At 39.9% G+C, this 22,423-nt stretch overlaps 5 protein-coding genes across 19 annotated transcripts; 2 read left to right on the top strand and 3 right to left on the bottom strand.

The window, feature by feature from the left end:
- Positions 1-1,300: 1,300 nt before the first annotated feature.
- Positions 1,301-4,086, bottom strand: LOC107266860 (beta-1,4-glucuronyltransferase 1). Of its 4 annotated transcripts, XM_025083931.1 has the most exons (5): positions 2,573-4,086; positions 2,281-2,493; positions 1,954-2,180; positions 1,673-1,870; positions 1,301-1,495 (listed from the first exon to the last, which is right to left on the bottom strand). In XM_025083931.1, the coding sequence occupies exons 1-2, from the start codon at positions 3,860-3,862 to the stop codon at positions 2,281-2,283; spliced, it is 1,503 nt and encodes a 500-aa protein (XP_024939699.1). In that variant the 5' UTR covers positions 3,863-4,086; the 3' UTR covers positions 1,301-1,495; positions 1,673-1,870; positions 1,954-2,180. The 4 variants fall into 4 exon arrangements, with proteins under 4 accessions (XP_024939699.1, XP_015593299.1, XP_015593298.1 ...); XM_015737813.2 differs by having other exon boundaries at positions 1,301-1,870; positions 1,954-2,202; XM_015737812.2 differs by having other exon boundaries at positions 1,301-1,870.
- Positions 4,087-4,118: 32 nt separating this feature from the next.
- On the top strand, positions 4,119-6,275 carry LOC107266861 (TWiK family of potassium channels protein 7). Of its 2 annotated transcripts, none has more exons than XM_015737817.2 (5): positions 4,119-4,440; positions 4,547-5,181; positions 5,253-5,582; positions 5,642-5,902; positions 5,967-6,275. In XM_015737817.2, the coding sequence occupies exons 2-5, from the start codon at positions 4,626-4,628 to the stop codon at positions 6,221-6,223; spliced, it is 1,404 nt and encodes a 467-aa protein (XP_015593303.1). In that variant the 5' UTR covers positions 4,119-4,440; positions 4,547-4,625; the 3' UTR covers positions 6,224-6,275. The 2 variants fall into 2 exon arrangements, with proteins under 2 accessions (XP_015593303.1, XP_015593302.1); XM_015737816.2 differs by having other exon boundaries at positions 4,119-4,472.
- A 30-nt stretch (positions 6,276-6,305) lies between these two features.
- On the bottom strand, positions 6,306-9,369 carry LOC107266859 (protein tumorous imaginal discs, mitochondrial). 4 transcript variants are annotated; one of them, XM_025083929.1, is made up of 6 exons: positions 9,100-9,368; positions 8,369-8,856; positions 8,029-8,292; positions 7,503-7,947; positions 6,961-7,077; positions 6,500-6,820 (listed from the first exon to the last, which is right to left on the bottom strand). In XM_025083929.1, exons 1-5 carry the CDS (start codon positions 9,293-9,295, stop codon positions 6,974-6,976), a joined length of 1,497 nt encoding a protein of 498 aa, XP_024939697.1. In that variant the 5' UTR covers positions 9,296-9,368; the 3' UTR covers positions 6,500-6,820; positions 6,961-6,973. The 4 variants fall into 4 exon arrangements, with proteins under 4 accessions (XP_015593296.1, XP_024939697.1, XP_024939698.1 ...); XM_025083930.1 differs by having other exon boundaries at positions 6,705-6,842; XM_015737810.2 differs by lacking the exon at positions 6,961-7,077 and having other exon boundaries at positions 6,306-6,820; positions 9,100-9,369.
- LOC107266863 (ubiquitin-fold modifier 1) lies at positions 9,275-11,580 on the top strand. 7 transcript variants are annotated; one of them, XM_015737826.2, is made up of 4 exons: positions 9,275-9,687; positions 9,864-9,920; positions 11,147-11,277; positions 11,360-11,580. In XM_015737826.2, the coding sequence occupies exons 1-4, from the start codon at positions 9,683-9,685 to the stop codon at positions 11,428-11,430; spliced, it is 264 nt and encodes an 87-aa protein (XP_015593312.1). In that variant the 5' UTR covers positions 9,275-9,682; the 3' UTR covers positions 11,431-11,580. The 7 variants fall into 7 exon arrangements, with proteins under 7 accessions (XP_015593312.1, XP_024939701.1, XP_024939700.1 ...); XM_015737823.2 differs by having other exon boundaries at positions 9,293-9,687; positions 9,864-10,265; XM_025083933.1 differs by lacking the exons at positions 11,147-11,277; positions 11,360-11,580 and adding an exon at positions 10,124-11,066 and having other exon boundaries at positions 9,286-9,687.
- A 93-nt stretch (positions 11,581-11,673) lies between these two features.
- On the bottom strand, positions 11,674-21,980 carry LOC107266858 (coronin-7). 2 transcript variants are annotated; one of them, XM_015737808.2, is made up of 18 exons: positions 21,769-21,980; positions 21,124-21,363; positions 20,902-21,050; positions 20,648-20,834; positions 20,269-20,566; positions 19,929-20,184; positions 19,703-19,855; positions 17,448-17,840; positions 16,569-17,196; positions 16,373-16,486; positions 16,128-16,298; positions 15,609-16,047; positions 15,385-15,523; positions 15,106-15,312; positions 14,894-15,029; positions 14,674-14,816; positions 14,461-14,550; positions 11,674-14,316 (listed from the first exon to the last, which is right to left on the bottom strand). In XM_015737808.2, exons 2-18 carry the CDS (start codon positions 21,281-21,283, stop codon positions 14,308-14,310), a joined length of 3,672 nt encoding a protein of 1,223 aa, XP_015593294.1. In that variant the 5' UTR covers positions 21,284-21,363; positions 21,769-21,980; the 3' UTR covers positions 11,674-14,307. The 2 variants fall into 2 exon arrangements, with proteins under 2 accessions (XP_015593294.1, XP_015593295.1); XM_015737809.2 differs by lacking the exon at positions 17,448-17,840 and having other exon boundaries at positions 21,769-21,972.
- Between the last annotated feature and the right edge of the window lie 443 nt (positions 21,981-22,423).

Raw genomic sequence — 22,423 nt, 5'->3', positions numbered from 1 at the left:
GTGGCCTACCCACTTTTTACGATAAAGCGCGCGTTTGCCTGAATATGTATGAAGTTTCAGTGCATGAAATTTTCGTAAATAGGTATATTAATTAACAACGAACAATTGACAGCAAAGCACATGTACCTGTACATGTAAAATATTTAATGTATCTCTAATGGTATTGTTATTCCTAATCTTTCATAGGCCATATATGTGCATCTGTACTTCATATACTGTGTCATTATTTTATTTGCCGAATAAATTATCTAGAAACATTTGTACGTTGATTTCTCTGTGAATATCTCAGACTACGAATGAGTTCTGTCTCTCTCTTACTCTCCTCCGTCCTAAGTGCATCCTTCTCCTTCACCCTTATGCTTCGACACCCTTTTCAGCTATTTTATATTTTACCTGCTATTATTTCCATCGTTTTCCCTTATTTCATCCCTCATTCGTTTAGCTTTCATCTCCTGACTTCATTTTTCTTTATCAATATTACCTTCTAAATACTACACCTCTATGATGCTATATCCCGAAAATAGCTGAGAATTCAGGTTTATCTTTGATCGTTTTAGTATTTTTAATTCAGAAACTATAATGGTCCAAATTAAGTTACATGAATTTGCATTAGTTTGAATTTTCATCGATAAATGGATAGCACCTCCTGGGCATGTTAAGTGGCGGCATCTCTGAAACTACCATTGAACTTTCTACTCTAAAATGATTCCGAATCTAATTTGAAAATCGCATTATCGAAACTTGAACGGGTCAATTCATGTTGAATAATCTTGCATTAATTCGAATTTTTTTCCAATTTTTTAATCATTGGATAATAGCAGCGTAGGAATTAAGAAAACATAAGGAGCATTTAATGAATAATTTTTTAGGCATTCAAAACATATAAATTTTTATCCGTTGACGCTAACTTTCCCGACGGTGATATCAGTATAGAAAATCATAGGTTACCGACTGAAAAAACTAACGTTACAATGTTACGAAAGATGGTGTGCTCGCTAAGCAAAATAATAATGAACGGTGCAAAATGTCAATTGTGACTTAATATATATCTTATTCACCAAGGAGGTTCTAGAACATTCTATGAAAAATAAGTAATAGGAACAGAAGATTTTCAAAGTTTTTATTGTCATATGCGATATCGTAAATTGTAAAGAACATATTTATATCATTTGCTGTCTATGAAATAAACAAATATATTAATTTCATGACTATATTTTGCAACTTTCTTTTTAGCATTGGTACAAGTGATATTCAAATCAGTTAATTATTGAATTAAAATGGAAAATCAACGAGATTTTTATATTCAACAGAATTTGATATTTATTATTCCTTATCGTGCCTCAAGTAAATATGAGGATAATAAATACAGTGGTCTTTCTTTTTAAATAGTAGAATGCGTTTTCTACAGGAACTGTTAACGAGGATCACATAACTCATTTAGTGCCTTTTCCTCAAAGAAAAAAATACTTTTAATAATATTTTCTTCATTTCCTACCTATCAATGTATAGATAACGTTATTAATGATTTAACTAGTTTATATTTATTATTCATCAATACAAAATAGCGTTTCTCGAAACACATGAGTTATATTATGTATAACCGTTTGTATTGTAATCCCGCCTATCCCTTTTTTACCTGTTAATCCATTAACGTAAGTGCAACGATACTTACGTCGTGAAAAGAAAATTTTAGAAATAAAAATATAGCAATTTATAGCTTCATCATCGGCGATCCAAAAAATGTATAAAATGACATGCTTGAGATGTTTAATTTTGAATTTCGTCATTTTTATCTCAAATTCGTAATCAGCGGCTCCAAAAACTTCTATATACAAAGGTTTCATCGTGAAAATTCACCTAGAACATACAACTGATGTCCGCTTGGACGTTATTGGGTTAAATATGATTAAATAAGATATTGAACTACATAGAATTAATATGCTGGCTATTTACCGATGTAAGAGGGTGACTCGCCACACGGAATCGATCATGGGAGCCTTATCACGTGTCCCTGACCGCCTTGGAAACGGTTCACACTACGTCCTGATGGTCAGTGTTAGCTATATTCGCATAACGTTATGTCATTCTCATGGACGCCCTAAGAAAGCTCATTTTACGAGTCGTAGGATAAATTGTAGATATGCTTTCTCATAACATTTTCTGTTATTTTCTTATTATCACTTTGTGTGATATTAAATAGACATGTAACAGAAAAAAATTATAAAAAATAATTGTTTCTTGTAAAATTCAAAAATCCCATCTGCATCACTCTCCGGTTACCTATTGTCTGCACCGTCTATTCATTGGGTATTGTTGCTGAAGACGTTGCACCACATTCTGATATACTCGGGCATTCTTTTTTACATGCATATGAATTCCATCATCCTGAGAATTTTTATTTCTGGTAGGCTTCCTCTTGATACCTGGTGTGTGCACCAGGAAGGCGCCATCCAGCACCACCAGACGATAGTTCAAAAGGCACATCTCGAACATCTATAGGTAATAATAAATTGGCAAGAAAATTGAGCTAAAGAATAAAATATAATATATAAAGAAATGTCATTATGCTCACCTGAGTCATTTTATCTTGTCGACCTTCCCAGGACATGTCCTCCGTATAAAAAGGATCATCGCGTGTCCCTACAAAGACCGGTTCCCATCGATGATGAGGAAATTCTCTTTTAGTGACAATGAGGGGTTTCACTCTACCAGGATCAGGTCTGAGCATCCACCTGGTTAGCCCAGGAAACCTCTGGCAGTGAGCACACTGGAACCTGTGGAAGTAAACAGCCAGACCGGATCTAGCGGCGGCGAGAAGTTCCTTTTTAGTGCTAGGTGGAACCTCATTGGATTCGATCTCAAAAACAGGAGTTACGAAGACGACACGAGCACGAGGTACGCGACCCCTGATCATTTCTAAAAAGCCGGAAGCCAGATTTTTACTCGGTAAAAGTTCAATGTCCGATACTAGAACTTGATTGGTGTACGCCTTCATCCTGGCGACGTTCCTGGCTACGTTTATGGGGTATACCATGTCATGTATCCTCCTCACGGTCTCTTCTTCCCGCCATTGCAGATCCGAGGCTGCGCAATTATTCTCTGGATGAATTCCAGGTTCCAAGGCGGGAGGATACCCTGTGGGAAACACTAGGTGCACAGAGACTTTGAACATTTCCGGTTCGCAGTGGCAAGCACGATCTAGAAGAGACACGGCCAAAGCCGCATCCATCCCAGGAACAAAAATTGCCATACTCAGAGGACCTTCCCATCTTCTTGCCAGCTCCACCACGGCGTAGACCTGATCAGCAGTAGCGTGGGTGCACAAGGTCAATCGAGGTAGTTCCTGGAAAGGTTCTTTAGGTGGCGAATGCGCTCCGAGTATAACCGAAGATAATACCCGATAAGGGCCCCTTTCCCCGGCCTCAGGACTCCATTCAAGATTTTTCACCGGATATGAAAGACTATGCGGGAGTCCGTAACGCCATTGACATGCGCTAACATTTCCAGGTCGACGACCAGTCATATAGAGCCCAGCAGTGTAAGCGGGTGGACGACTTTCGTCCCGAGGTCGATGACTGTGCTGCTGCCGTCGAAGGAGTCCGGGGATCCCGGCTGAATGAGGTTCCTGCCGCTTTCCCGAGGTACCAAACACCGGCAGGAATCCTTTGGAGAGAAGTCTCAATGCCAAAAGAATGAGAATCGGCACTCCTGTCAGCCACGTGAGGAGACGGCGTGTACGGGCGCGCATGCTTCCCGGATAACGAACCAGGTTCCTCCCGCGAAGAGCGCCCGCACTCCCGTGGCTACCCCATCGACGAGCACACGCGGCACTGCCGAGCGCATTGTACGAACACATTGGCATCCGTAGGGCCGCATGGCCTTACAGTCATACAGGCACAGTGGCATACTGCCGTAGAGGTAGACGGGCAGATCGATGCCTGCGCAAAACTCAGGGACGACTGTGGCCAACTCCAAATCCCTGTGCACCAAGCAACACCAGCTCAGGGAGACGCGACACGCGACTCCCTCGTGACCAGGACTACGGCATCGATTGCCAAGGCTCTGGATAATTTTAGACTGGCATTGTGCTGCGGTATTCACGTATCTACTTCGATACATACGTGTCACTCGTCTCTACTGTCCGACTGCCCTTTCGGCTGACATCCGATTTATAGCCGATTCATGCTCGGCATGCGTCTCCTGCCAAGAGAGTGAGGAGGGAATACAAGAGAAGGCGAGAGAAACGCGTACCTTCTAATTAGAGTGGGCTGATGCATCGGCGACGATGCATCGTTAGAAAAGCGAAGACCATGCGATGCACATGCCGCGTATCGATCAGCCAAGAACGCGTGCTACTGGCTCGCGTCTCTGAACGCGTCAAACTGAACGGATATAAGTCGACGAGGCGAGTTCTAATCACGGCGACTTAACAATCAAAGGGTATTGCTGGACGGATAATACGAGAGGAATGAGTACAATTTTTTTTTAAGTAGAAAGATTGGGTATGAGGACAGACAACTGGACCAATAATAAAACTCGTGTTAAGGTGCTGTAGTCGTGCAACTCATCTTCGGAAGTTTCCTTGGACACGAGTTTGTTCGAGGATCGGCAGGAGGCGTCGTCGCATGGACGTCCCGCTTTTCCCAGCGCCTCCGACGATCGACGGCGCTGCTTTCCCGCTCAGAGACGTTCCGGACGTCGCAGCGTCGAGACGAGCGACGCCGCCTCTTCCGTTTGTCGCGTATAAGCGTCATGTCCTGGCCGACGGTCTCCCGCGAAGTTCCTCGCGCTGCACCCGGAAGCGGTACTTCGTCCGCAGGAACCTCGTTCATCCGAGACCCTCGAGGGAAGGAGCCCGCGCTCGCCGTCGTGTGACCGAGCTTCGATTCAGGATGACTCGTAGACAGGATCATGACGGCGACGACGACGTCGACGTCGTTTGTGCCAGTGGCACGTCAAGTGTCATTTCTGGATTTGATAGCGGACGTCCTGGGGAACTATCCATCTCGACAAGATCGATCGCTGTTCAGGCGTCTTGTGGAATACCCTACAGACTCCGCGTCATACCGGTTTGGAAGGACTTTGTTGAGGAGAGTAGCGGTCCCATATCTGATCCTAAAGAATCCTCTAGGATTGCCAAATACCTACGATTCCTGGGACGCCTCTCATTGTGTCAGATAGGTAGACCTTAATTCATACCGTCAATATCACTGTCGTTCACGTTTTTCCTGAGAGCCTTGTTCATTTGTCAGGACTGACCGCGCTGTTGATTCTGTGGGCACTCGGTGGGGCTGCATCCTTCTACGCGACGGAAGGGCCACGAGAAAGAGAGCAGGTCGTAGAATTGAAAGATATGCAGCGTGACCTGGCCATAGGTCTGGCGACAGAATTACGCCAATTGAGAAGCCAGGATCGCGAAGTCGAGCCAATCTGGAGTAACAAAGTGCAGCAGTACGTTGCCAAACACGAGGAATTACTCCTGGCAGCTGTAAATGCAGGCTACGGAGAGAGTGGAGGTCAAGGACAAATCTGGACCTTTCCCGGATGTATTCTCTTTGCGATATCACTCCTGACTACCCTCGGTAAGTTTCAGGATCTTCCTGAGGGTTTCCACGACGAACGACCCACCACGCTCTTGCAGGTTTTGGAGCTCCAGTGCCTCGGACGACTCCAGGGCGCATTGTAACAGTTGTATTCGCAGCCATTGGGATACCAGCGCATTTTCTTCTGGTGCTGAACATCGGCATACTCTTGGCAATTAGACTCCGAAGATACGCCGTTCTTCGACAGAGGCGGCGTCAAACTGACAAACAACACGGGAATAGGAACGACATCGGGGACGAGGCCGAAGAGGGTCTTCTATTATCGAAGTGGGTTAAGTTGCTACCCTTCGTGTTCATCGGTAAGAAAGAACAGACAACGATATCCAGGAGTTCCTAGGATAAGGTTTATCTCCTTGGATGCAGGCGCGTACTACCTTCTTGGTATCATCGGTTTCGGAGTAGGACGAGCTCGACCATTCGCGGCCTGTTTACTCTTCCCATTGGACTTCACTGTAGCCGGTGGTCTCGCGACAACTTCCGGTCCCGTTCGAATAATCTACGCCATCTACCTGGAAGGCGCTGTTACTATAGCTGCAGTCGCTGTTGCAATTTTACGTGTATCTGCAACACAAAGTCTCACTAACGTGGGCTTGAAGTACGGCCTGCTGACGGACGCTTGACCTGCAGCCATATCTACGATTTTCTATTAATAATAAACGACAAAAGATATAAGTCAAAGGTGAAAGTTTGTACGACATCATATTGGCGGTAACTTGCAGAATTTATTATTTACTTATAACCAACAAACTTCACTTCGACTCTATACGACACGAGCGCACTGTTTTTTCTGTACTTTACTAATCACCAGCAAGCGCCGGCCAGAAATTACCTCAAAAGTTTACCAGAAACACTTAAGCTAAATCTTTTGACTAAAGGACAGATTCTTCTAAACTGTGGCTATACAGTGTCTAAAAATGCTCAGTAAATCACTTTGAATCAGTCAAATCAAACCATCTCTTGGCGTTTCTTTTGAACATCAACGTTGTCGTTGTTCTTGCTCTTCTCCTGGCTGCTGCTCTTTGGAAGCTTTGAACTAGATTCAGCAGTAGTCCTCGTCGTCGTCGTCGTCGTCATGTTGTCTGGTGAATTCTGGGCTTTGTCACCAGGACCCTCTGGTTCTAAGGATGTTGGAGACGTCTTCTTGATTGGGCGATCTCCTAATGCTATTCGTATCGACTCCATCAAGTCGTACGGTTCAGCAAAACATTCCTTTGTTCCTGGAGGCATATATTTTCCATTCTATGGAGTTTATGGTTGATAACTGATATTTTCTATTATCCAATGAAGTTGGGAGGACGATTCTAATCGGAGGAATCTGCAAGGCAAGATTCTTCACAGTGAAGGATCCAGCACTCACCTATTCAGTAACTCTATCCAAATATTGCCCTCTTGATTTTATCGAGCAGACCATCCCCATCATTGTCCTGAACTTCTTGTTTTGCTTGAGTTTTCATCTCGGCACCTGCCGAGTCGCCTAAAAAACCAAATTGATATTTGGTACACGTAAACATAAGAACCCAACTGATTTTGATCAACCGGCTAGACGGTTTGCTCGATAAAGCAAGAAGTCAAATACCGATTATCTTTTCTATATTTGTTGGAACTGTACGTCACATCTAAGCTCTATAGTATAAAATGAGATGCACGAGAAACGCATGATACAGCTTTCTTATGTTATTTATTGAAAGCCTATGACTCAGGTACACTTGGACGAACCCAAGCGATTCTCGTTCCTAATGAAAGGTGCATGAGTATTAATAACGAGAATATTAATAGGGATGTTCGCGCCCTGATATTAATTATAATACACGATATTACTAAGGGCATTTTTGGCAGAAATATCATATAGGATTGAGTCTATATAATCACGAGTTCAACTCTCGTCACGCCTTTTCTTACCGTCCTTCTTGAATGTCACCCCGTAGATGGTACCAGGCGTGTTCTTTTCTAACTCCGCGTATGCCTGTATAAGGGCCCGCTGCTTTTCCGTAAGCGTTTTAGGAACGCCTATCTTTATGTTGACGTAATGATCGCCATTGCCAAGTCCATTGACCTTTTTCAATCCCTTGCCAGTCAAACGTATTTTTGTGTGAGATGAGGTACCCGGGCGAATTTGAACTGTCTGATCTTCGTAGACACCCTCGATCCTGATGGTACCACCGAGTACGGCTTGCGACAATGAGATTTCAGCATCCGTATGTACATCTGGACCGTCTCTGCGGAAATATCGCGACTTTTCTACACGGAATGTGATAAAGATTTCCTTGTTGCCGACAGCCATGCGAACTGTTTGACCATCTTCGACTCCTGCTGGTACCGGCACTGTGATTTTTTTCCGCTGCACCTAGAAATAAGATTAAAATGATTCTTTAGAGTCATCAGTTTAGTAAATAAATTAATGTATCATCTGATGATTGATAATTACCGTCTGGCCTTTTCCTTCGCACTCTAAGCAAGGATTTCTTATATACATTTTGGTTCCATGACAATAGCGACAAGTCGAGCGCATGATAAAAGGTCCAGTACTGATAGTTTCCATTCCAGTGCCATTGCAGAATTGACAATTTACTGGTTTTGTTCCTAGTTCGCATCTACTACCACGACATTTGGGACAAGTATCAACAACGTTTACTGAAATGTCTTTGTTAACTCCTCTAGCAGCTTGAGAAAATGTTAAATTCATTATAACCTGAAAAAAAATATGATTGAATGAATTAAAAGTTATTTTATAGAGACAATTGGCATAATAATATATTAAAGCAAACCTCTTGAGCAGCACCAAATCCATATTTGTTTTCTGCAAAATCATCAAAGTCTGCAAACCCACTGTTTTGAAAACCAGCATCCCCAAAAATTTTTCTAAATAACTCTTCAGGGTTAACAGAGGACTTAAATTGCCAGTTTTGATGAAAACTATGTGAACCACGATCTTGATGTGCCTGATTACCGGCACCACCACTACCACCCATACCCATTTGTTCTGAAGTAGCTCCCCAAGTATCGTACTGCTTTCTCTTAGATTCATCACTAAGAACTTCGTATGCCTCAGAAACTTCTTGAAACTTTTTACTAGCGTTTGGATCATCCTTGTTAGTGTCAGGATGATATTTTTTAGCTAATTGATAATAAGCCTTCTTGATATCCTTTGCAGCAGCATTTTTCGAAACACCAAGAATTTCATAATAGTCACGTTTCACCAGCAGTCTTGTTGACGTGTGAAATCCTCGACGACGTGTTTCGAATTTGTCTACGTCTACAAAAAAAAATATATAACCGTTTAGACTATGAGAGATAGGTTAGTACAACGCAACGGTAACGCTCGAACATCGACGAGTCATCAAAATGATCTAGAACTGCCAAGCAAGAAGTATTTGAAGCAGAATAAAACATCCATATCTTCAAATCGTCATGTAGTGACATAGATTTGAAAATTCATTATGTAGGATCTAATGATGTAATAGAAAAATCGCGAACGTGCAGTAGGTGGATACATTACGTTTGTTGACGAGTTCTCGGTTCCAGGCTGCGACACCCAATGTCAAGGTAGCAAAATGACGTTGACAATTGTTGCATTTTTGTAGGATATCACTTTGCAATTTATTTAATTTACTACACCCAATCAGACTAATAGTTTTCGGTCTGAGAATTACTGCAAGTCCCCTGCCGGTGGCCATGTTGGATGAAAGTCGCATGCTGACCAAAAGTCGTCACGTGATATAGATACACGTTTCTTGCACTAGTTTTGTACTCTTTTTTACGGAAGAAAGCGCTTCCTTTGCGTAATCACCTGTAATCGCGCCTCAATACAAGTCAAAATCATTTCAGATACATCAGAGTATTTGCAGCACATACATTTGCATATCTTCGAGGAATTAAAAAGAATTCTAACTCTTGGCACTCTACTGTTGTACATGTGCATACAAGGTTCAACCTGCTTAGTTGGCGGTTTGGTGAAAGTTGAGAAAACTCGAACAGTTTCAGAGCAACTAGCGACGTTTTCATAGTCTTACGTTACGTTCACTGTTACGCTCAAGATTTAGTAATCAGTAGTGCCCAGTAGAAATTTTTAGAAGAATATAATGGCGTAAGTGTTTTATTAATGACTTTTTACTCTCGTTTGAAGTGATTTTAATGATTCACTCTTTAACGTGGCTGAGTGTTAATGAATTCATTCATTGATTCTCCATGTTCCTAAATTTTGACATATGTCAGTAATGAATGACCATTCAGTTGTCTGTATTATTTCTTTTTTCTCTTCAGGTCGAAAGTCACGTTCAAGATTACATTAACATCAGATCCAAAGCTGCCATTCAAAGTGTAAGTACTTGGCTCCAAATTGGTATGTACAATGTGGTCAGAGAACAATCTGGGGAGAAAACATCTGCGATAAGATTGTGTTAAGACTCATTAGTCAGACTGTTTTGATTGGTTGCTCATCATGGCTGCAACAGATTCTGATTTTATAAACTTAGCTCGTATCTTCGATCACTATTTGATGATTTTAGAAAACCCCCATGTAGGGAAACAAGTGACCATTGATAATATCGCACAAATGTTTAAGTGTTGTTCAATTGTGGAAACAGCAATAGCCATGGTACGAGAAACAGGGAAAGAAACACTACTTGAAAATCATCTGCAGGAGCGATGGAGGCTGCAACAAAGGTCTAGAATTTATAAATTAAGTGACATAGAATTTGCATTGGATAAAATGTTGGAAGTGTGCCTAAAAGATTTATCGATACCTATCAAAGCTGTAGATAAAATAGTTGGAATGTATGTTGATCACTGTGGGAGTGAAAGGCTGAAAAATTTCCTGAGCAAAACCATGAGTATTTCTATGTGTAGTAATGCAATCCTTCAATCATTAGAAGAATTGGGTGTGTCTGCCTCTACTTTGGAAAACGAAGCCTTGATCGCTTCCTGGGAAGAAGAAGTTGAAAATGGCAGACAAGAACAAGTGACCACTTGTATAGTCAATATGTTAGAAGATGGGCACATCTCAAGGATCATTGAGTTCTTATCAGAATTTCATATGAACAAGAAGCTTGATCAATTGATGGAAACATGCATATCTTCAAAAATCATAAACAATGACACAACAGTATTTTTAGCATTCATAGAATTAAATACAACGTCGCTCCTGAATTTACTTAATAATCGTGATAAGTTGCATATCAGTTTCATCGATGCTTTATTTTATTTTGCTAGAAATATGAAATATGTAGGTAACAAGTGGATATCAGAGCAAGAAGTTACCTATGAACATATTCTCAAACTCATGAAGGTGTTTCTAAGTGATTCCAGAAAAGTATATGACCTAATAAAAGGCAGATTACAGTTAGCCAAGCATCAACCTGATTGTTCAATATGGAATGATATCGAGAAGGATTGCTTACAGCAATAATGAATTTTTACTCTTCCTGATTATTGACTTTAAATAAAATAAACGTATTTTTTTCAAAACTTGTGTACTTCAATTGAATTATATTTGAAAACCCAAATGCGTTGTATGTACAATGCATGTGTTATCAATTCTGTTGCAGACTAAGTGTTCCCGAAAACACACCATTCACTGCAGTCCTCAAATTTGCTGCTGAAGAGTTCAAAGTAGCACCAGCTACTTCAGCAATCATTACTGATGATGGTGTAGGAATAAATCCACAACAAACAGCTGGTAAGTTAATTTAAATGGAAATATAAATGCTGATTCTATAATCAATCAATCAAAATAAAGTGGGATTTATTTTTCAATGCAGGAAATGTTTTTCTAAAACATGGCTCAGAACTCAGATTGATTCCAAGAGACAGAGTCGGTAGTGCCAGATGATTCTGGAATTCAAGAATTTTAGATTTTTTTTTTCATTAAAACTTGATCCCATATATAATATGCTGAGCCTAGGGGATTAAAGGGCCGAAGACAATTTTATAATATAAGTTAAACAACCAGCAAACAAATAATAAAATTAATATACAATAATTATCTACTTACATTGTTTCTCATTATTGACCTTCTTTTAGTAACTGTGTATAGTGGATTTGGTATGAAGGATATAATTAATAATTCTTTTGCTATTTGATAGAAATATTTTATAGATGAAATACATTTACGATATAAGGTCGATACAAAGACATGTTACTACACGACAAAGTTACTCGTTAGGCGGCCATTCCTGGCGCAGCCATGCAATTGCCATCTCGTTTACATAAAGAATAAGAACAATTGTTATTCCTTGAGAAGACTGCGTCAGGAACAAGCATGCTGTATTATTGGAAGTCTGGCCACAGGGATCTAGTCTCAAATAAGACGAGTGAGTGATATGCATAAAATAGCAAACAAACACCAATTAAAAGAACTGGTGACATTGCTAGACAATATGCATGAATTATAAAGACCTTAAAGAAGCATACGATAAAGATAAAATTGTAAATCGAGTAGTTAATATCAAACGAATAGGACAAGGACATACCAATGTCCCAATAATTTGTCTCAGCAATTCAAAAAAAACCTAAAGCCTCTCGTTGACAGTGTTGAGAATCGATAACGAAAGTGAGCGCTCGAATGGACAGTCCGCATAACAGCGGTGGCGACGGCGACGAGATTTCCAAAAATATAAAATACCTTTTCTACGGAATGCATTATGAACGATTGAGCGATTTTTGTTTGCTGATCCTTCGATATGGTATGAGGACCTAATTGTTCCCGTCGTCGGATTTTTATCTATTTTATTTTTTGTTTTGGCACCTCGCGTTGGTCTATTTATTGAGAGTTCTTTCTTTTATCTTTCTTTTGCGTTACTATGTGCCCGTATCGGTTAACTTGCTCGGCGTTTCACGTCGACTGGAAGTACGAGATCGGCCGGTCGCTGATTCAGACGCACAAGCACACAAGCTATTACCCACGCACGCAAAAAAACACCCATCCATTCAGTATAACTTACGCAGAAGACACTGATTAGGTCGCGATCTTGATTCGAGCTCGTCTTCACGATTCGCCGTTAACCGCTTAAGCTCCCGGGAGGGACATAGCACCATAATAAGTTACATAGTCTTTATGTACTAAAGGTAATAAGTTTACAACATTCAAAAGTAAAACGCTCACGTGAGAAAAAAGTCTCGTACTAAAATACACTGTGGTAAAAACGTTTGAGTCTTCCGTGTCCTATCGTATGCATATTAGTATGCATTGATGTAGGTATGTTATGCATTGTTAATTAATACGTAGTTGAAAATAACGATGTCTTCGACAAATATAAAAGTGCTTACGATATAAATAGGTTTAATCTCATTACATTGTCGGATGTCGAGTCGGCACGAGAGGGATGCTCGAATTATTATCGGATATTATAATTTCGCACGAATTGATGTTTCTTTTTTTATCTTTCCTCATTATTTAGGTAATACCTAACACAATATTATAGCGCATATCTGGTATATATAACTGCTATTCGACATCTTCTTTTTGCCTTGCCTAAAAGTATGCGGCATGTGCGTACGTATTTCCACAGATTATCGTTAAGACATTTTGCTAATTGTAAGTGTGTAATTTGCTAATATCACACGTGATTCAATTTGTAACGTTAATATCGCGATGATCAAATTGAAGATTATTTGAATTTATTTTCCTTGTTTCTCTTACGAGCCGGAATATCTTTATCCCACTGTGGAATGTCTCGTTTCGATTTTCATTAGCCCTTAGCCCGCCGGTATGGTGCCATTTGGTGTCACCTAATGACTCGTACACATTAACAAATTCACGAACAACATTTATATAGGAATGTGCACGGAAAGAGGCTTAATTTCGACTTTTAAAATGCCGGCGATCTAAGGGTTAACGAATTGAGATAATGTCTCACGAGGGAAACGACCCCTCATCCATTTCTATTAATTATCATTTATAAATCATCATTGCCCCCTCCATATACTTAACATACTCTAGCGCTATAATCTAGCCTTAATATAGTCTGGCGTACAAATCTAGACTAATAATGTTAAGATTAAGTGTGCTAAAAACGTTACTTAATGAAAAATGATAAAGAATTGAGAACCACCCCGGACTAGAACTACGATCACGTGTCTTTGTTGTCCTCCATAATAAGCAATGATCCATAAAGAATTCATTTCTGAGCATAGATTATTAATGGCAGCAGCAATCATGTCGTCGAGTGCTTCGAGCTTTTCAAAGGATCTATATAAATTGTAGATTCGCGAAAACGCGATGGGGATCGCCCTTATGGCGTAGTACCTCGCACTACGATAATAAGAGAGAGCCAATACAATAAAATTGTCGCTATTAATAATAATTAGTAAAAAAAGGATTATGCTGTAAGCACGGCAGTACAGAAAAATACTAGGGAGACGTACAATGGTAATTATGTCGGCCAATGCATTCGAACTGTTCGTGAATATTACTTTTTTGGGGAATTCTGCTTTGTGACTCAGACCCGCGTTGCGATTATCCAGACAGCCAGGAAATTGCAATCGACTGATTGGTTTTTTTTCTCGGATGCGTAACGTAAATTCAATGCATTCCGCATGCATTAACGCTATGCGTTTTTAATTACAAGCAACCATTGGCACGATCAGCTCCGCAATCGTTGCAATTTAACGAGTCTTTCCTCGAGTATCATCGTTCAGCCACGACTGCGACATTTCTTATGACATATTTGGCCTTAATTTAAGTGTTCTATATCCTGATGCATCTTATTCACTCGTCCTATAATAAAATAGATAATTATTACGGACTGATCAATGTTAAAATTATTATTCAAAAGGTGCAGATAGATATTTGACATTTTTATAGAAGAATATTAAAATTCAATAAATCTAAATCTAACATCAATTACAAATAAAGACCTACCCATTCGTGCTCGTCAACTCCTTCCATCTGATCTTGCTCCAGTGGACGATTAATTGCCTCCCCCAAATTGGTGCTCATAGATTTTAGGATCTACCACACATATCACATACGTACACACACAAGGCTTAATAAATAGTAAAATCCGAAAAGTTTGGTTCCATAAGATGTGCTAACTACTTGTTACATGCGATAAGAATATTTATTATCACTGACCTCGTCCTGCTTGACCTTTATCTGATTGAAGTCCGAATTCCATCCTAGTCTGCCATAAGGTTGTGTTGGCGTTGGAAATGAGCCTGATGATTGTTTAGCTGCTACAGGCGCTGTAACTACACCCTGACCTTGATTCTCAGTCACTGCAATCATACAGAAATATTTATTTTAATTTTTATAATTCATATTATTTTATAATTCTTCAAAATTATTTACTTACGACAATCCATGCCCGGTGGTTTTAGACTCACGCGCGGTGCATGTTTATTCACCCCATTAAACCATTCTGTGGCTGTTAGCGTAGGTGCCCATGTAACTCTCGTTGGTGGAAATAAATCATCTTGGAAGAGTTCGCTCTGTCAGACAATGAGGATTGATTATTCGCATATTAGAGATTATATAGATTGACTTAATTAATTTAAAAGAAATTACCTTGATACGTGGCACCGTGAAACTCAGAGGCTCTATCGTGTTATTCGTTAATCTCAGGGCTGATGCAAATTCAACGCTCGCGACGTCACATCGGTTTTTCGGAAGAAATGATAATCCTTGATGTAAACTTGCACAACGATGATGACTCAGAGCACAACAATACGGAGCTTCTTCCGTAACTTCAAACGCGTATATTGTGGAATCACCCTGATAAAAAAAAATTCATCTCAAGATCTAGTTATTGTTTGAAGACTTATCGCTGTCATCTATGATACCTACACGGCCTGTTAAGAAAAGGGTTGAACTGTCCTCATCATAATATGGCATCAGTATGGCTGGCGAAACATCTAATCCTACAGTGTTTAATGGAGAACTGAGATTGTCTGCTTTAAATACCATTATCTGTCTTTCTGAAACTCTAAAGAATTTAAAAAAAAAGAGTTGTAACCGATTTTATTTTACAAAAGTTTCTGGGTATGTTAATTTATAGATTGAACACTCACTTGTCGAAGCCCATAACAACCAAGTATCTACCATCAAGGGCCCATACGACTCTAGCACCTCTAGTTCCTACAGGACCCTTCCCTTCCTTAACTGGGACGTCACTGCTTCGCGGTTTATAAATACGAAGCTTTCCATCCTTGCAAGCACTAGCAAGATACTGTCCACATGGGGACCACGCCAAACTGAATATCTGATCAGTGTGACCAGTCAATGTGAGTTTAGCAATGGCACTGTTGTCATCTGTCAATGGTAACAAGTCCCAAATCTTAATAGTTGTGTCATACGAAGCTGAGGCAAGGACACCCGATGCCAATGGATGAAATTTAATCAAATAAATCTTATCAGTGTGTGCTTCAATAGTGAACTGTGGTTCATTTGTCGGTTCTGTCAAACCGGTCTTTGGTATATCCCACAGTCGAATCATACCGTCATCGCAAGCTACAGAAAAAATAGATTAGTGGTACTGATATCTGCTAGTATTAAGAAAAAGTGAAACCGCATATCAGCTATGATCTTACCAACAGCAAGTCGCTGATTATCGAATGGATCCCATTGGAAGTCCATGACTGCTGCTCCGTGCACTAGAGCCGGCATTACGCCGTCCGGTAGTCTACCAGTTTTTTTAAGTTCCAGCACCGCTATTTTACCACCTGGTCCACTTAGGGGTACCGCAACGCGATCAGGATTGGCTAAACAAATAAAATTGAATGAATTGTAAAATAATCCTAACAAAAATAGAAATAACATTAATTAATAATTATACCATGAAAGCCATCACACTCTCCAGATATTTGTCGGCTTATATTTCGAATATTTTCTATGTGGGTAGATTTGTGACCAGGTGTCCCCTTAAGGTGTCTGAATTTCGATACTCTACCTGTAAAAGACAACGATGAATTATACAACTTTATAATTATTAACTAATTATATTATTATATTAATTCGAATCCACAATATACCGAATACTGTGGATGTTCTTTTTGGTGTTGGCGTGGTAATGGGCTCGGGTTTTTCTAATCGGGGATCCATGCTTTGCTGACGTAGAACAGGCGTCACTTTTTTAGTATCATCCTCTTTGATAACATCACTCTTAGTTTTGAAAGAGTCACGTCGCCTCAGCGCAGTTGGTGACCCCATAGCCTTTTCAGCCAAATTGCCATCGGTCACAGATACAGAACGACTCTCGTAAAGACGTCTACGTTCAGCAATGGAGTTTCTATTGATCCCTCCACGTTCGAAAGTTCCACATTCTTCATTCTCGGGAGATTCATCCTTCACCTTGGTCTCAAAGAGTTTACGTCTCTCGGCAGTGCTCGGTGTCTTAGGCTTATAACCAGAATCACTTGAATTCGCATCTTCCTCCATTGAACTAGAATCACTTTTTCCATTCTCGGACTCCTTAATAGGTTCATTCTCCGCACTAGGTGATTTATCCACGGGTATATTACATCCATCCGACTGTACGATAGTATCGTTAGTGTAACCATTGCTGTCACTATTGGGTGCGACCGGAACCGAAAAAACCTTCTCAAAGGAGAATTCTTGACTTCCGCTTTTGGCTTGAAAGGGTTTTGGTCCAAGACGAGGCTACGGCACACATTAAAATTTCATGAGGATGATTACCAACTGTACTGTCCTTTGATTTAAAACATTAGCAAAGAACTCGCAGAATATCGAGAACGCAGTACAGAACAGTGTCGTGGGTCAGGGCGTGAATTGCTAGGATAAGGATTATGAGGACGGTATGAAAAACGCAGCAGCAGAAGCACACACTCGGCCGAAAGAGAAGGACGTTCTCCTCGGATTATCGCCTAAGTCTACGCTATCCTATTTCCAACCTTATATCCTCCGACCATATTAGGATTCACAGAAGTAACAACAGGTCCTGGTGCAGGTGTAGTTCTGGGACGTGCAACGGGCTTCGGTTCGTCTTCGGAGATGCTGTTCGTCCTGGAAGACCTCGGTAAGGGTTTAGGCGGTACAGATTGACCACCACCGACGCCACCGTTCTGCAATTTTGCTTTATCCTCGTCGGCAAAGATATCAGCTATCATCTCCTCGTTGATCACTGTCTCGTTCTCCAATACCTTCTTCTCCTTCTCCTGGACCATAGACTGCACCTTGGAATATCCTTTGGGTGTAGAGATGCTGATAGACTTCGGCGCTTTTGTCGCTTCCTCTCTAATCTCTCGCTGACTATCTTTCAGCATCGCTAAGTTTCCTTTGTGTACCTAAAGGTACGTTAACTTTCTTAATGAAACGTCCCGTTTCCGCCATAAGCAGAGCGAATAATCGTACTTCCACTTTCGACGCGAGAGCTTGCGTCCGACTTAATAAAGCAAAATCATCTCTATATATTATATATATGTATATATGTATATGTTCTGTACATGGAGAAAAGTTGGTGGCAATCTCTCTTACAAAAATATTGTAATCATTGATGTATAATATAGCGAGCTTGACTTTTTTGAGAAGTACAATAATCATTGTCCTACAATATGGTAATAAAAACAGTTGTACTGTATGATTAAAGATTTCAATTAGTATGATACTATTATACAGTCAATTTACATGATAATTTCTGCAAATATCAAATATCGTAAAGATTTTCATACTGTCTTTAAAAAAAATGCTACGGTTAAGTAAAGCTTATAACTCAGGTAATCTTTTACACCATTTCTCATGCAACATACAATATAAGTAGCAAAGATTTCTTCTTCTCTATAGAAGAAGAAAAGAGTTAGCATTGTTCATTTAAAAACAAAGAAACATCTATACTTCAGTTCTATGTCGTATGAGAGGTGTATAAGTTTTCATAGAGTTCACTGTAGTATGACAGTCTTCGCTATACCTCCACATGAATAGCTGTCAGTTTGTGTTGACATTACTGCTACGATAGTGCAATTGTATAATACAGATTAATTATTCACAATAATTTTGTATTCCAAAAATGACAAAGTTGTTCACTCATACCTCTGGTACTAATTGATGTACCAATGAAGAGAGCTTTACTAAATTTGTTATTCACAGAAGTATACCTGTAGTACAGGCACGCATAGTTAAGAGAGCAGTCAAAGTTACTATACAATTTATAAGAATGATTGCCATTCTCTTTTCGCCATTTATACTGCATACACATATGTATATACATTACAAACCACTACTTTCGCACACTAATGTTTCTACGCAATTCGCGATCACATCCTCAAGGAAGTCAGCTGAACATTGAGAAAACTTCTCCAAGTGTCACAATTTTGTCTACCTTGAGGACGTAATCGTGGCGAGCAGCTTACACATCGAACCTTAATGTTACTTACGCATGACAGAATAAGCTAATCAACGTCAATCGGCAGCTAAATTTTACGCGTGCCAGGAATGGCGCGCGGTGATAGCAGTGCTAACGGATAAACTATAAATCATACATTGGCTATCTGAAACGTGAAAAAATTCAATATATACATGTACAAAAAAAGATCAGCCTCAGGAATTACACAATCATACAGATAAAGGATTTAGGATGCTGCACAAGGGTATTTGCTATTGAAACATCTAGACTATTTATTTACATAAGTAACTTTAGGGATGCTGCATAGAATGAATTGGGTGTCTAATGAATTACTTTTCTTATCTCATGAATTAAAAATTGCGCATTTGGCCAGCTCGCTTTTATCGTACCACAGCAAAATTCTTTTTTTTTTCTTACTTATTAATTACTCTACGTGTTACATATACTTCACTACGCTCTCATATAATGCGGACAGTTAAACACGTATTACTTGAAAATGCTCTATCGGCCGATCCACATGAAATAACCACACTCACGTTCACCGTTTAATATGAATATACGTAATCGATAAAATATAGAATATATGTACAAGTGTGCGTGCGTGCGTGCTTGCGTGCAATTACTTTTGCAAAATAAAATGCCTTGTTTTATCATATTATCTCCTTTTTCTCTGTGTACATTTGTAATCGGCATGCTCATTTTTTTTTCCTAATTTTACAAGCTAGTCACGAAAATCGGAAATGATAAACGCAGTACGTAATAACTGAGATCATTTTTTTTTTATTACAAAAAAAAATAATCACTTACCGTAATTGGTTCTTCCCCTTTGGCTCGTTTAGCAGGATCTAAAGATATTTTCGGCACTGAAGCATCCTGTCCTTTGATCCAAGCCGCTGCCGTGTTCTGTGCGACACAACCAGTCGTGTCCGGATAAATATCAGCATGGAAATCTCTATACGTCTGTAACAAACATAATATATGCTTCCCGAATTTTTTGTCTTTAATATCTTCAATGTTTGAGAATATCTTTTACCTTTCTCGGAACTTGATACATAATAGGAATGACCATATTGGATGTAAGCTGCAGCAATCTATTAACTTCAGCCTGCATAACGTTAAGGGCGCGTTTTGGTACTAAGCAACCGCCCTTAGTTTGTTCACCGCTATGTCGAATACCTTCAACAAGATACGGATCTCTATCCGTTACTTCCATATAAGCGATAGTCGTATCGCCCTTGCCAGCAAGGAAAAGCATATTGGTGTCCGGATCGAAGAGAGGCATAAGGATGCTGTGAAACAAATAACATTATGTCTAAGAGAGAAGGCAAATAACTGTATAAAATTTGAAATAATTTAATATTTCTAGAACTCACCCAGTGCTGCAATCAAGTTCTAAAGTTTTGACAGGATCTTTAAGGTTCCTCAAGTCGCGTATGAAGACCTGGCGCAGGCGGGCAGCGTCGAATCCTGTCGTTAAAATTCGGTCGCTATCACCGAGCCATACGATTCTGGAGTCCTTGATGCTTTGATGACTGGCTACTGCGTTAACAATACATTTTGCGCCACGAGGATCTATGATCCGGACTTGCTTGTCTTTACACGATGTGGCTAGTATAGTGCCGTCCTGTTTCCAGCTTAAAGATTGTATTACCTCTGCATGTTCGTTGTTGGCTGTTGAGAATTAATTAAATAGTAAATCTAAGGATTGATCATTGTCGACAATAAGTATTTTTTGTTAGCTTATTAGCTTACAAAAAAGTTCCTGCTGCGAGACAACATCCCACAAGGAAAGATTTGTGTAAGAGACTGTTGTGAGAAGATTTTCTGCAGTTGGATGCCAGCGTACAGCTTCCACTCTGCGTTGCCTGTGAGAAAAGGTACACTCTGGATTGCAGAGAGATTCTTCTAGACCCGCTTCGGGAATATGCCAGAGCTTGACCTAGGATAAGTTTATTGTTTTTGGGGTGGATAATATAAGAGATTTTGATTAGAAGGTGTAGTCTTACAAGACAGTCTTGAGATCCAGTGGCAAGTAGACCATCGTGAAATGGAGAAAAGTCCATGTCAGTAACTGTGTCAGCATGAGCATGAAGCAGGGGCATTGTCTTGCTTTTCCTCCCACAATCATCAAGAGGCAACACTGCCAGACTGGATCCTGTTAATGGGACATTATCCAAAGAGACATATAGAATGAAGTTAAAACTAACTCCAGTGATAAAAATTCTCACCATTATGGTCAACATTAAATGCCATAAAGGCAGCCGATGCAGCAATATTATTTCCATAGGTTTGATAAGAACCTACTGATATATCCCTAATACAAGCCTCTGGTTTAGGGACAATAGGTGCAGCATTCTTGTACTTGGATGCTTTAAAACGCCAGGCCATTCTGAAGGTAGTAGTGGGTAGTACTCTGCTGTCACTGACTGCTAGTAATGCTCCCCCCTTCTTGACTCACTTCATGTAATCTATGGAACGGAGTAATAAGTCAACCAAATGTAATCGTTGAAGGATGCTACCTTGTTGGAGTACTTCCACAGCAGTACATATATCAACAACATAAAATCAAAATAAAATAACAAATATGGAATATATTCAGCAATAATCAGTAAAATACGACTAAAGAATCGTCGTCCCAAAACAAATCAAGAGATCAGAAAATCAACGGCAAGATATTAATAATCCAATTTCCAGTGAATCTTATACTTTCGCTATGTGCATTTTGCGAGCCAGTGGAGCAAAGCAAAGTATGACTAATAATTCGGGGGTGAGAGTACCCCACCCTCAACCCCGGCACGTAGGGTAAAGTTGGTTACAAGCTGTTGCAGGTACAATGTGTCTTGTAGATACTCCAGTACTGTTGTAATACTCACCGACTCACAGTGAACCTCACTGATTTTCTGCTCCCTGCGAATCTTGGAAATGACTTTATAAAGTATCCCTTTAAACACCTATAAACACAGGACGTTAGACAGGGCGTCTCGATGGGTGACAGCCGGAAACGGGAAACCTCCCCTTCTTGATAATAACGAGTAGCTCACTCTAGTTTTACACGACGTACTTGCTTTGCGTTTATCTAGATGTTCTTCTTCTGATTCTCCTACAGCCGCACGGAACATCAAAGTAAGCTTACGATGTTCTCCACCAGATAGCGTTATGACCTTAATTCCACTAAAATGTCCTATTACAGCTATGTGGAGTTAGCGCTACACTTGGACTTATTACAATTTTGCTTGTTCTATTCATCAATTGGTATTTTGGTGGCAATTGGCTGATTAAATAAACAATTTAGATATTGATAAATTTTTCAGAAAAGAAAAAATAAAATTTCATCCTAATTTTGGCCGCAGACAGATTTATTTTTGATTAATTATGTTCAATAAGAGCTTCAATGCGTAATTTTTGTATGGTAAAGAACAAACGAATCGGAAATATTTTTGGCCCGTAAATTCGTTAAAAAATCCAAAGAAGCTACATAAATACTGTCGATGGAAATAACGCGTATAACAGAGTTTGTCTTGTAAATAA

The sequence above is a fragment of the Cephus cinctus genome, unplaced genomic scaffold (genome assembly GCF_000341935.2).
Source record: "Cephus cinctus unplaced genomic scaffold, Ccin1 Ccin1_scaffold0330, whole genome shotgun sequence".
Classification (NCBI taxonomy): Eukaryota; Metazoa; Arthropoda; class Insecta; order Hymenoptera; family Cephidae; genus Cephus; species Cephus cinctus.
The sequence above is the reverse complement of the archived record's forward strand: the minus strand, read 5'-3'. Positions and strand labels throughout refer to the sequence as shown.